Genomic DNA, 12,838 nt, shown 5'->3' on the forward strand with positions numbered 1-12,838 from the left:
GTTGGTTCTGCTGGGTTAGGGGAGGGTAGAATTTAGATCTCAGATGGGATCGGATGGAAGATGAAAGTGTGGATGGCAATGGGATTAGGAGAGGATCGACAGGGCACGCTCGCGTTGTGAAGCCAGGGTCAAGGGGCGATGAGGGAAGATCTGAGGTTCAGAGAATGGCAAGGGCCGTGGTTTACGATATCATGAGTTGAAAAACCCAACGAGGGAGAATAGCATTCAGTTGGTTATGGGACGGGAGGAATTCAAGGAAGGTCAAGATGACACTGAGGCATATCGTACTGAGACCTTACCGCAACAACAAAATGAGTGATTGAGAAGGGAGAACGGCACTACGCCCGACTAAGCATATAAAAGCTGTAACATGAATCGCTGGTATAGGTAGACAACTCCCAGTGCGAGATGTTGTTGATTGTAACCCTTGCCCTGAGGTATGGGGACTTTGGATTCTGTCTGGTACGCGACAAAGATGCAGCTGAAAGCTCGAGGCTTTTGGTATATGACGTAGAGAATCGAGAGCCAGGCTTCAGAAAACCTGAACGATTATTTACAGCGTTGCAGCGCGTGATGAAAATTCCGAATTGATAGGTACTCAAGTAGTAAGGTAGTTAGTATGCAGTGGAGGTGAGGTGAACTTAGGCTTGGGCTTGTTCTGGAGGTGGTTCCACTGAAGAGACTAGTCTTTCGGGAGAATATTCGATCGTTGAGATGATTCCACGATGAGCGGACTATGTCATTGAGCATGACAGATCGAGCCAGCATGTACCGTTACGGTGAAAAGTGGTATAGAGGTACCGGCGCATGGGAACGATCGGAGACTGGGGATGGGTCCTGGGGCCGTTTGAAGAAAAACAAAGGAGTCCAAGCGCCAGGCCAGGCCAGGCCAGGCCCAATCCTGGTGCATCTGCTTCAGCCATCAGGCGTGCGCTGTCAGAAAACAGGGGTAAGCCAGTTGGAGGCTGAATTGACGTCATTTTGAGAAAACATGGCAGCCATGTGAATGATGGGGTTGTTAAAAAGTTTCTGATGCAGGACATGATATGCAAGCGACAAGGGGAAAGAGAGAAAATGAGGGGAAGAGTTTAGACAATGATGATGAGCTTGGGTAATATTTATCTGGCTACCTTGCACATGGCTGAGTTTGGTGATGCCATCCATGATGGGATGTTATTGCAGGTGCAGATACAGGGCAGACTTGGCAGGGTCAGTTTGATAATGGATTGGATGCCAATAGACGGGCTCAGCAGTAAGTATCTATCGTAGCACCCAATGTTTGAAAATCAAGAAAGTATTCGATCTATATCACATCGTGCATCGTATGTCGCTAAACCAGTAATAAAATCCCAACAACTCATGGCTGCATAGAATCATAATCAACACTCTCTTGCCTGGCTGCACTTAGATAGGTACCTACCTAGGTACCTAGGTAAAACCAACTACAGGCGAGAGTCATGCATGATTGCAAAATTCACAAGGACCCTGACTATCGATTCTAAAGGGCTCAAAGTGTCATCATGTCATACATCAAATTTTCAACTTTTCCATAAAAAAACTCCATGTCCTGTTGGTAGAGGCAGGTAGGTACGTAGGTAGGTATGTGACCGTGTAAGCGCATAACCTTGATATCCACTACGACAAGAGAGATCTCGATCCCGTTACGTGTCGCAAGGGTCTGAATAAGGGGAATCACTAAATCGGAGCACACCAGATAGACGGTGACAAGGAATAGCTCCTTGATCTGCCTATGGAAGGAAGGTATAGGCATCTTAATCAAGCCTCTCGACTCCCTTAGTTTGGCGAGTGCCTACTTTCCAGGGTACTACTCCCCGGAGCTCTTGTCCCCCTAGCGCCCCTCACCTACCCCCCACCAAGAAACCTACCGGCGGTCCTCCGTCCACATAATCCAATACCAACACCTCTTCTACGACCATGTATATATGTACATGTACCCTCCATCCCAGATGCTAACCTTTTCTTCTTGTTGAAATTTCGTTTTCTCCTCCCCCCTTGGACCTTCGACTTTCGAAATTTCTCCCTCTCAGCTCTTCTCATTTTACCTAGAACTGCTGCCACCTTCACGCAGCCTGCGACACGTCTTATAGCAACCTCTGCAGTGATCGACATTCGACCGGTCCAGTAGGAAGACACCCGCACTCGAAACGAGCCTCCTAATCGACGACGCCTGAACCTGCAAAGAATAGGTAAGCCTCTTGTCGAGCAAATTGCCAATACCCCAGATTTCCTCCCAGCGGTTGGATCCTTCTTCCTTGTTGACACCAGGCAATGGCTCTGAACTACTCAGGGCAAATTGTCCGATCATTGGGGCATGATGGCGTCAAGGGCACCTCTCTATGGAGCTCAAAGCTTTCGACCCCACTGCTGCAGTCTTGGAACGGACTGGGGGGAGAAGAGCTGGAAACTGCCTACAGGCGGTGTCATACGCTTGTGCTGTCCTAGCAGGACAACGCAACTGATACCGACCTGGGTACCAATTCTGAGGCTGCCACCGCTGCTGTTGGTCTGATCTATGCCCCGAACAATCTCAGTGTCACTGCCGGTCTCCAGCGCCTGGGCTGGTGCAGCCTGCCCCTCACTGAGGTACCTACAGTACTCACAGGACAGCAGCCCGGCATACGGAGCGTCTCCAACTGACCTACTTGTGTCACTGTGAATCCACCGAATGCTGTCTCTTTCAGGTGGCAATCCATCTGCACTCATTAACTGGCAATCTTCTCGCCATTTTAATGGACTGTTGCTGACCTTGCAATCATTGATAGACAGACACGTTGCTCTTGCCTACGCATTTATTTACCTACCCCGCCATTGCGTACCTGTCAACGGGCACTGAATACCACCATCAAAGGAAAAGACGGTCCAAGACAATACAACGACGATCAGTCAACCACTGCGTTACAAAGCCCATTGAGTGATATAGCAATCAGTCAATCAAACACGCTTATTGCTGTTCTATCCAGTGGGAACTCGCGCGTCTCTTCCCGCCCCCGCTTGAGACGCTTTGCTCATCGACATCGAAACCTGCATCGCTTTTTTTTACTGGTACCCCGGTCACGGTCATCGTCTTTTGCTCGATCGTCGATTCACCATTCACCTGACCCATCATCGGTCCATCCCATTTCCATATCCAGCTGCCCATCCAATCCAGTCCAATAACGAGATTACCTCTCTGTTCTTCACTTTATCTCGCACCGCACCGCACCGCACGCCAGGCCCAACATATAGCTTTGACTACTCCGTACGATCTTAGACGATTACGTCTGCGCCCCGCCCGCCATCATCTTTACCTCATCTTGGTGTTCCTCGTTTTACAGCCAGGAACCTGACTACTTTTTCTCTTCACCCTCAAACCTATCGTCCAAAAAATCACATATTCACCATGGCCGAGTTCGTACGCGCCCAGATCTTTGGCACCACATTCGAGATCACCTCCAGGTAAGCTCACCATACATTCGAAGCTGATAACCATCGTATCACTGACTCGATTTGCGCGCAGATACTCCGATCTCCAGCCTGTTGGCATGGGAGCTTTTGGCCTCGTTTGGTATGCTCCCTTAGATGTCCCTACTGATCTTGCGCACCCGACTGACACGGTTCCCTTTGAAACAGCTCTGCCCGGGATCAACTTACCAACCAAAATGTTGCAGTCAAGAAGATCATGAAGCCTTTCAGCACACCTGTGCTCGCAAAGCGCACATACCGTGAACTCAAGCTGCTCAAGCACCTCAAGCACGAAAATGTGAGCATCAGCCCCTGCACAGCTCAATACCTCCGTGTATTTTGGCATTCAACGCGTCTCTTTTTGCTTGACCTATCCTTAATGGTCCTATGAGCAATTGTAAGACTTTCGATGCTAATCCAATTTTGCTGCCAGGTCATTTCTCTCAGCGACATCTTTATTTCTCCTCTGGAAGATATGTGCGTTCCCAGCCGCGACCTGCGTTACCCCTCCCCCGCCTCGTTCCCCACGTTCTTGCGCTGACAGCTCTATAGCTATTTTGTCACAGAGCTCCTCGGTACCGATCTTCACCGATTATTGACATCGCGCCCTCTTGAGAAGCAGTTCATCCAGTACTTCCTCTACCAGATTATGGTACGTATCAATGGCAGTCTAGACAAAAATGGCTGCTACAGATCATTTGCTGACATGGGTTGCCTTGTAGCGAGGTCTGAAGTACGTGCATTCGGCCGGCGTTGTCCACCGCGATCTCAAACCCAGCAATATCCTCGTCAACGAAAACTGTGATCTCAAGATTTGCGACTTTGGTCTTGCACGAATCCAGGACCCTCAGATGACTGGTTATGTCTCCACACGATACTACCGAGCCCCCGAAATCATGCTCACCTGGCAAAAATACGACGTCGAGGTTGATATTTGGAGTGCTGGTTGCATCTTTGCTGAGATGCTTGAAGGCAAACCTTTGTTCCCCGGAAAAGATCACGTCAACCAATTCTCTATCATCACTGAGCTACTTGGTACCCCTCCTGATGATGTTATCAACACTATCGCCAGCGAGAACGTAAGTGACAATGCCTTGCATTCTGTCCACAATTCTAACGACTTACAGACACTGCGGTTCGTGAAGTCGCTGCCCAAACGCGAGCGACAGCCTCTTCGTAATAAGTTCAAGAATGCCGACGATTCGGGTATGAAATAACTCCTCCATTTGACCCTGAGAGATCACTGATTGACATATTACTAGCTATTGATCTGCTGGAGCGCATGCTTGTCTTCGATCCTAAGAAGCGAATAACTGCCACAGAGGCCCTCTCTCACGACTATCTCTCTCCCTACCACGATCCCACAGACGAGCCTGTGGCGGAGGAGAAGTTTGACTGGAGCTTCAACGACGCCGATCTGCCCGTTGATACATGGAAGATCATGATGTTAGTGTGTTGCCAGATTGTATGTATCGAATATACTAATACAGAACAGGTACTCGGAAATTCTCGATTACCATAACGTGGAAGCTGGAGTTACCAACATGGAGGAGCCATTCAACGGACAATAAATGGGGGATGTGGTTAATAACGGAGGGGGATGCTACCAGTGCATAACGAACATGAGGAAGAAGCAGACCACGTCACAGTGTCGATGATACCACGAAATCCAACGCATACGCCCATGATCCATTTATCTTACCACAATCACACTATCCCGTGCCCGTATGAAAAGAAGATGCAGGTAGACGCGACAAGACGTGAAAGGAGACGAACCGATGATATGTTCATCGCAAGAAACAGGCATGTACATGCAAAATATACGAACGCACGTATGGCGTTGGGGAGACAGGGAAAGACTTGGCTTAGGTTTTGATTTTGGAATTAAGCAACAGGGTCCTTCATGAGGAAGATGTTCGATCGCCTTTGACAATGGGCAACTTCGTTTTATTTTCACCTGTTTATTGCCGTCTAGCTCTCGCTTTTCCAGTCACGCCTGCTTTTCTATTTGGTATCTGTTCAAGCAAGGATGCAGCAGGGGCATGAAAATACACGACGCACAGGACTTTTAGGTTACAAATGATTCTTCTGCTCATTTAGCTGGTTGCCGGCTGTCTGAGGAAATTATAGAGCTTGTGAATGGAATATTTATTTGAAAAAGTCTGCCTTAATCTTGTCGACACACCCGTCTATGGATAAGCCATAAGGACGATGTACAGATGTCCCAGGCGGACGTAAGATATTTCCCACTTTTGAACTCATCCATGCTCTGACGTGTTCATCTTGAGTATCCAGACATACGTATCCCACACAAAACGCTCCTCCTTTAAATGCCCTCTTGGGAACTCTCCGTCTCTAGCAAAGCCTGCAGGTCCTCCATTTCGCCGCTATGGTAGACCATGTCGTAGAACTGACCTCTACTGTTATACAAATCGCGAGGTGAGCCATACCTGGAGAGAATTGTCAGCTGGAAGTCTATAAAGGACCATAGTCAATGAGATCTTACTCAAGAACACGCCCCCCACTCATAACCACGACTGTATCATAATCAATGATTGTACGTAAACGATGCGCGATTGTTACCAAAGTCCGCCCTCCACCGACCGCTTCGAGTTCCCGCCGCAGGACGTTTTGAATACCTCGGTCTGTATCATAATCCATGCTTGCCGTGGCTTCGTCAAGCAACATCAGCTTGCTTTGGCGAATCAGCGCACGGCAGAGTGAAAGAACTTGTCGCTGACCATGAGAGAAGTTCTCACCGCGAGCGTCGACACATGTCGAAAGATTTACACTATTGTTCTCGTCGTCGTGAAATTGTGTATCATTATCGCTGTCATCAGAAGTATGAGGGGAGAAGGATGCGATGCCTTTGCAGTTGTCCAGGGCCTTGTCGAGAATGTCTTTGGGAACTCGACCGCTAGGATCAAGGTTGGACTCGACCGTCCCGTTGAATAGGACAGCCTCTTGTGGTATGATTGTAAGGCTTTCTCGGAGGCGATGCCGAGGAATTTTGGTAATGTCAATTCCATCGTATAAAATTTCACCAGAGACAACATGTGTGAAGCGAAGGAGGGAAAGCACCAGCTAGAAATCCTAGTTGTCAGTATAACCCGATAGGTGCTGTAAAAGAGTGTAATATACTGACAGTGCTTTTCCCTGAACCTGTCCTTCCTATGACAGCCACACGTTCACCCGCCCTGAACTTGAGGTTGATCCCGGTGAGAATGTCGGATCCATCAGGATCGTACCGGATTGTAACGTTTCGAAACTCGATCTCACCAGATCGAGGCCAGTTCTGGGGGATTACGTGGCAGGGATCATCTGTGTATTCACCTTCCTCGGGATACGTCTTGTCGTCCTTTTCCTCGGGTTCCAACTTGACGTACTCCCTGACTCGGTGAAACTTGATACTTGGTCAGCAGACACTTTGACAGATGATAACAATCACACTCACGCTCTGCATTTCAACTTCCAAATCATTCATCGCTCGAACAAGTAACAGGATCGTCTGGCTGAGTCCATTGGCATTGGTGAGGGAGAATCCGACCAACCCTGCAGCCACGACACCTGTCTGTGATACGGCAATTATACCTGCCGACAGACCGACGAGGGCCGTCACAAGATCCACGCGTACAGCAACCCAACGGTTAGCGTTGAAGCTGGCTTCGGCTGAAGATGACCATGTACGCAGCCTGGCAGCCAACTCTTCTCGAAATCTTGACGACATACCACTCCTGGCACGAATAACAGGAAGACCAGCCAATGTATCTGCAAACTGGGAGAACACAGGCGACTGAGCAGAAGATGTTAGTCGCTTGATTACAACGGCGGTTCTGGTGTATGCTTCTCCTATGAGAACACCAAACAAGCACGTAAATAGTGCTGGTATCATAAAAACTGGCATTATGCTGCTGACAGCCCCAATGCGAAAGAGCATGAGAAGGACCGTATCAAGCATGATCCGTAGCATGGTACTGATTGTACCGTCGAGTGACGCCATATCACTGGAGAAGCGGTTTGTGATGCGGCCAATGGGGATATGCTTGAACCATGAAAGGGAGACGTGCATGATGGCATGTATGAAATCGTTGTGTAATCTCTTTGCAGCGTTCCAAGCTCCCCATTCGAACATTATGATAGCCAAACAGTAGCTACCAATTTCAAGGAACGTAAGGCCTGCAAAGATCCCCATATAATAAGGAATATCAATGTGAGCCTGGTGATTGTATGCTTCTACCCAGACAGAGAGCCACAAAAGACTGCTAAAGGTAAAGATGTTCGTGGCAAGTAGAAGTCCCAGGCAGACAGCAACAAAGACCGGATGTCCAAAGTAGCTCATGTATTGCAAGACTGGCGACCTAGTTAGCATCCCTTCACGACTGGGAAGGTAGTAGTACTGACAAGTCATACGGCCGACCTTTCCAGAAGCTTTCATTTCCTGATTGACGATATCCTTCAGGTATTTTTCTTCAGGGGCTCGGTTAGCGTCGTTCAAGGTATCACCATTTGGTTGTATCTCTTGGACCGTATCATGAAGTGCGTCATTTTCTTCAGCATCTCCTCCAAGGACCTGAGCGATAGCGATTGGTTTGCGGACAATACCAACTTGGGGCTCAGACGACTCGATTTGACCCTTCTCCAACACAACAGAGAGATCGGCTTGTTCTGCAATCCAGGGAAGATTTGTCACAAGTACAGTTGTCCTCCCACTAAGGAGGTCAGAGCAAAAGCAGTGTTTCCAAACACCAGCAGCTGTTTTAGCGTCCAGAGCTGCAAATATATCATCGAGTAACAGAAGTGGCGCTTTGCAGTACAATGCCCTTGCAAGAGCAACTCGTGCTTTTTGGCCACCTGAAAGAGAAGTTCCGTTCTCTCCCACGATGGTCATATCCTTAGCTAGTAGATCCTTAAAATCCTCCCATAGGCAACATGCTTCGATGACGCGATCGTAGCGTGGCTTTTCCATGGGACTGCCAAATATAATATTGGCCTGTATGGTCTCGTTCTGCAACCATGACGATTGAGAAGCGTACGCTATATCGTCTGGTCTGGTCACATTTCCACCCTCAAGGTAGGTCTCACCAAGAATAGACAGCAGCAGAGTTGTTTTGCCGCTGCCACTCGGGCCACTGACGACATTAAGACCGCCTTGGGCAAAATCAAGCGTTATGTTGTTTAGGGTGAAACTGGCTGTCTTCGTCTTCCGGAACGTCGCATGATCAATGTGAAGGGGGCCAACGGGGTAATGAGGAATAGGAACCGTACTCTCAAAGTACTTGTCGAGTCGGGTCACCGACACCAACGCACTCGCGAAATTCCTGCCAAAGGCACTAGCCTGCATGATATTTCTGCGAACATTCTTGACAAGGAAGATGGTCGTGAAAGCCGTTGCGGCATCAAGTCGACGCTTGGAGAGACCCACGTGCAAGCCAAACATAACAAGCAAGGACAAGTAAGGAACAATCTGCATAACTTGGTTCAATGAAGCTTGGATCATTGAAGTCCTCCAAAGCTCCCTTTGTTCTTCGGAACGTGCATTGATGATCTTTTCAGTGATAGGGTCCTCCCAGGCAAAGTACTTGATGGCGCGAAGGGACGCAAGATACTCTGTCACTAATGACATGCGAGAATCCTGGGCTTTCCTGACTCGGCGCTGCGAGTAGAACATTAAGCGCCCAAGCCATATCGAAAGAGGTGTGGCCAAAAAAAGGATCGCATTTCCTACCAGAGATGCCCAGCCCATCATTTTGTACATTCCAATGAGCGATATTATGGTCCCGACGGGGGTACCAATGGTGGCCTGGATGATGTCTCTTGATCTATAGATTGCGTCTATATCGGAAGCCATGAGGTTAGCCAAACGTCCTGCTGATGTTGTCTTGGCAGCGGCCTGGCCGCTCATGCTCTTGAGTTTCGCGCCACCGGACTGTAGTTCAAAAGGATCCTCTTCCATCTCCATAGAATCCAGGGCAGTGTAGTACAGCTCTTGAGTGAATGCAGATTTGATACGAACCACGAGTCTAGTAGATGTAAAGATGTACTGCTGGAAGGCAACGGAGCGGGATAGTGGGCCGATGAACATGAGGAACAGCCAAAGCCACGGTTTATAGATGGCACCGTTAGGATCAGCAAGATATTCGAGTAACTTAAACATGGCGAATGCGGCTATATTTTCGACGGTGTATGACGTGGCAACCCAAAACGACATGAGAAGTAACTCGCGCTTCTGGAATCTAAGAACAGTACGGAGTGTCTTCTTCGAGACTGAACGAGCTTCTTGTACACGTCGTAAGAGGTATATAGGCTCGTCATACCAGGCTAACTTTGGAATATCAGCCATATCAAGTTTCCGCTTCATACCCTTCCAGATAATTGGGGTCAGCCAGTCATAGGTACAGTAGTAAGTGAACCAACTGCAAGTCTCCTCGGGAGCTGGCTCATTCTGGTCGTAACCAGGGATACTGAGGTCAACTTGCATTGGTGTCCATTCTCTGGGAGTAATGGCTGCAATGATAGCCCCTGCCACAAGAGCGATGATCCCACTGGAAGTACTGGCGTCGTGAAGGCATCTTGTGCCAGTCTGGATACAGGGCAAAGTGTGCCCTGCAATGAGAATGGTCAGAGTAGCCAGAAGGACAAAGTTGATTTGATGCAGTGCTACATGGCGCCACTCAAGATGGTTGAAGAGACGAGTGAGACCAAGAGTGAAGGTAAATACAACAGATACGATGTTGATCCAATGTAGTCGATCTTGGATGAAAGCAATTGTAATATATACAACAGCAGTAAGTCTTGCGATTTGTGAGGCAAGCTCATAGGGCCACCGGATTTTGGCAGCTTTAGATCGGCAACTAGATCCTTGCCGACGAATTTGGTCTAAGTGGTAGATGAGTTGCATGAGTGACAGGAAAAGCACAACGGCTTGTGGTACCCCAGATTGAGCGAACTGTGACACATGATGGATCCACGAAATCTGGGACATGGACATGACATTCTGATATGAGCTAGAATTCTTAGTAAACTTTGATTTATCTCATGCTGAGAAAGGTCTTACCTAGTCAAAGAACAGGATTGAGGTATCATGACAGATTCGTTCCCTTGATAGGGAGAGAACTCTAGTCCGCCGAAGCGGTGAATTACGACATCCATCATGCTGATGCAGACATAAAGAATTCTATGAAGGAAGAACAAGACAGAGAGAGCAGAGAATGGCAGAGTAAAAGCAAGGAACAAAGATTGATGCTTAAGTAAACACTGATCCCCGACTCATTATCACGAATATACAAACAAAAGACGATGTTCAGTGAAAGAGTCAAGATTTGGCTGGGTAGGTAGCAAGCACGTTATCAATCCAAGTAGGAAGTCATGAACAACAATGAATGGATGGTTGTGGGGAGTGTGCGCAGGTGGAGCGTCCCATGATGGCGTGTGGACGCCCGAAAATCGGCATCGGGGGCGGAATCAGGGATGCAAGCACAACTGGACCAACTGGGCGTTAGCTGCTTTGGCGGGTGAACCTCCGACGTTTCCAGTGGGCAACGGACCTGAACGCCGCTCTCGCCAGCCGCCCGGCCCGTGGGGGTTTAACGCCTTTAGCTGAAAGCAGGGGCATCCCATGAAGTAACGACAGTTATTGGGGAGGACGAACAGGCATCCAAATGGCCTTCAAAGCCTAACTTTGACCGCCTCACCATGCTGCTGACCGGTTTCGGTTATCTTGCCCCCTCTGTTTCCTCATTGCCATGGTGAATACCGTAGGTGAGAGGCGAGGCAGAGCTGTGGTGGTGTGCTGCGGTGGTACTGCATCCTGTGAATGTTATGGCCGGGTCATCTCCAGGTCCGTCGACAAATTGTTGGCCCTGATTTCAAGGCCGTCTCGGTTGTGGCAGACAAAGAGGAGATGATCAACCTGATGCTTATAAAACAATGGCGGCCAGAAACTTAGCCTGATTGCTCGATACATCAAATCACGGTTGTGCAGCGTGAAAGATACATTCTTGGCCCAATATCAGACATGTTGGGGTCAGCGTAGTTATGTTTTTGACACAGCGAACCAGCGTCTACAAATGATTAGTTGAAGTTGACAAGCATGATAAAAGTGCAAAGGCAATTGAATCGCCATACAAGCATTACTAAAACAAATGCCTTGTTCTGTTCTTCTGCCGCCAGACATGACGGGAGCTGCCGGCAGATGAGTAGGTACAGAACCATTTGTACAGCGACACAGATACGGCCACCACTAAAAGCAGCCATATAGCAAAATACTTAACTCGTAAACCCAAATGGCGAACCCAAGGCCCAACCTACAAACATGCCTTTTTCGTATTCAAACCGCCAGCCGTCTGGCCCCGGATTTACTCCAAGCCCCCAAGGATATAAGCCATGATAACATCACTCCATCCATATCCGATCATTCCGGAATCGGAAAAACTGCTCCGGTGTGCTGGCGCAATGGTAGCGCGTAGTCCTCCTAAGACTAAGGCTCAGGGTTCGAGTCCCTGGTATACCGATTTGCGATTTATTTTTGTGGTTGTAGTTAAGTATTTAATAAGTTAAATTTTTTTACTTAGAAGAGAAGAGAGAGGGAGAGTATTAAGCTATATAGTTAGAGTGTTAATTAATACCTTTTTAGTATTATTATTTTTATAGTAGATAGATATACCTTAATAGCATATATTAAGCCTGTAAGCCTCTACGTCTTTTATTCTTATTACATGGCTCAAAACCCAAGCACACAGCTGTTGCATAATCTCCATCGTGGCTTATAGACACCATTGCAGTGGTATCTTCTGCTTCTCCTTCGGCGCCCCGTATACGCGCAATTGGCGGGCCACTACCCAATACCTCGCCCTTCACAAGCCGTCGCTCAATCATGATATCGTGAAACGTCAAATGACGGTGTGGGTGTGCTTTAATGGCAGCCTCCTTTACAGCAAATCTAAATACCATTCAAGTCAGTGATTACCAATGATAGATGGACCGGAGAACCCCGCACCTTCCTGCTATGAAGGCAGCACATTTCCACAGCTCAGGATCCTTTGATGCGACGCGTTCGTGCGGCTGGAGGTTTTCACTGGCTTTGCTTGTGGCGCGTCGCGATAGAACCCTGCGCGCTGCCGCCTGGTCGAGTACATTTAACCGTGCATCTTTCTTTGCTAGCTCTTCAGGGGCTAAGACTTTGTTTACAAGGCGTAGAGCCCGCGGGCCTGACAGTATATGATAGATACGGGATATTTGGCAAATGTCGGTCCCGATATTCAAAGGGAAAGGAAAAGGCCGCAAAGGCTTCATGGCAAGGTGTTGATGGTGGGTGGTCGCCGACCTAAGTATTGGATGTGAAGTTTTGGTAATGAGCCGCTAGCGTCGGCAACTTATC

The 12,838-nt window shown here is 48.3% G+C and overlaps 3 protein-coding genes and 1 non-coding gene across 4 annotated transcripts; 2 read left to right on the top strand and 2 right to left on the bottom strand.

Moving 5' to 3' along the window:
- Window positions 1-3,400: 3,400 nt before the first annotated feature.
- FMAN_02897 (putative osmotic sensitive-2 protein (putative mitogen-activated protein (MAP) kinase homolog)) lies at window positions 3,401-5,033 on the top strand (the record flags this gene model as incomplete). The annotated part of the gene is made up of 9 exons (XM_041831646.1): window positions 3,401-3,456; window positions 3,518-3,565; window positions 3,631-3,760; window positions 3,896-3,939; window positions 4,015-4,114; window positions 4,185-4,541; window positions 4,590-4,668; window positions 4,725-4,908; window positions 4,958-5,033. The coding sequence occupies 9 exons, from the start codon at window positions 3,401-3,403 to the stop codon at window positions 5,031-5,033; spliced, it is 1,074 nt and encodes a 357-aa protein (XP_041682188.1).
- Window positions 5,034-5,788: 755 nt separating this feature from the next.
- On the bottom strand, window positions 5,789-10,611 carry FMAN_02898 (uncharacterized protein; the record flags this gene model as incomplete). Its single annotated transcript, XM_041831647.1, has 6 exons — window positions 5,789-5,912; window positions 5,969-6,546; window positions 6,608-6,865; window positions 6,917-7,812; window positions 7,864-10,466; window positions 10,517-10,611. 6 exons carry the CDS (start codon window positions 10,609-10,611, stop codon window positions 5,789-5,791), a joined length of 4,554 nt encoding a protein of 1,517 aa, XP_041682189.1.
- Window positions 10,612-11,899: 1,288 nt separating this feature from the next.
- tRNA lies at window positions 11,900-11,971 on the top strand. Its single transcript has one exon. It is a non-coding gene; the product is annotated as a tRNA-Arg (tRNA).
- A 167-nt stretch (window positions 11,972-12,138) lies between these two features.
- On the bottom strand, window positions 12,139-12,753 carry FMAN_02899 (uncharacterized protein; the record flags this gene model as incomplete). The annotated part of the gene is made up of 2 exons (XM_041831648.1): window positions 12,139-12,400; window positions 12,458-12,753. The coding sequence occupies 2 exons, from the start codon at window positions 12,751-12,753 to the stop codon at window positions 12,139-12,141; spliced, it is 558 nt and encodes a 185-aa protein (XP_041682190.1).
- Window positions 12,754-12,838: the final 85 nt, after the last annotated feature.

This window comes from Fusarium mangiferae (genome assembly GCF_900044065.1).
Source record: "Fusarium mangiferae strain MRC7560 genome assembly, contig: FMAN_scaffold006, whole genome shotgun sequence".
Classification (NCBI taxonomy): domain Eukaryota; kingdom Fungi; phylum Ascomycota; class Sordariomycetes; order Hypocreales; family Nectriaceae; genus Fusarium; species Fusarium mangiferae.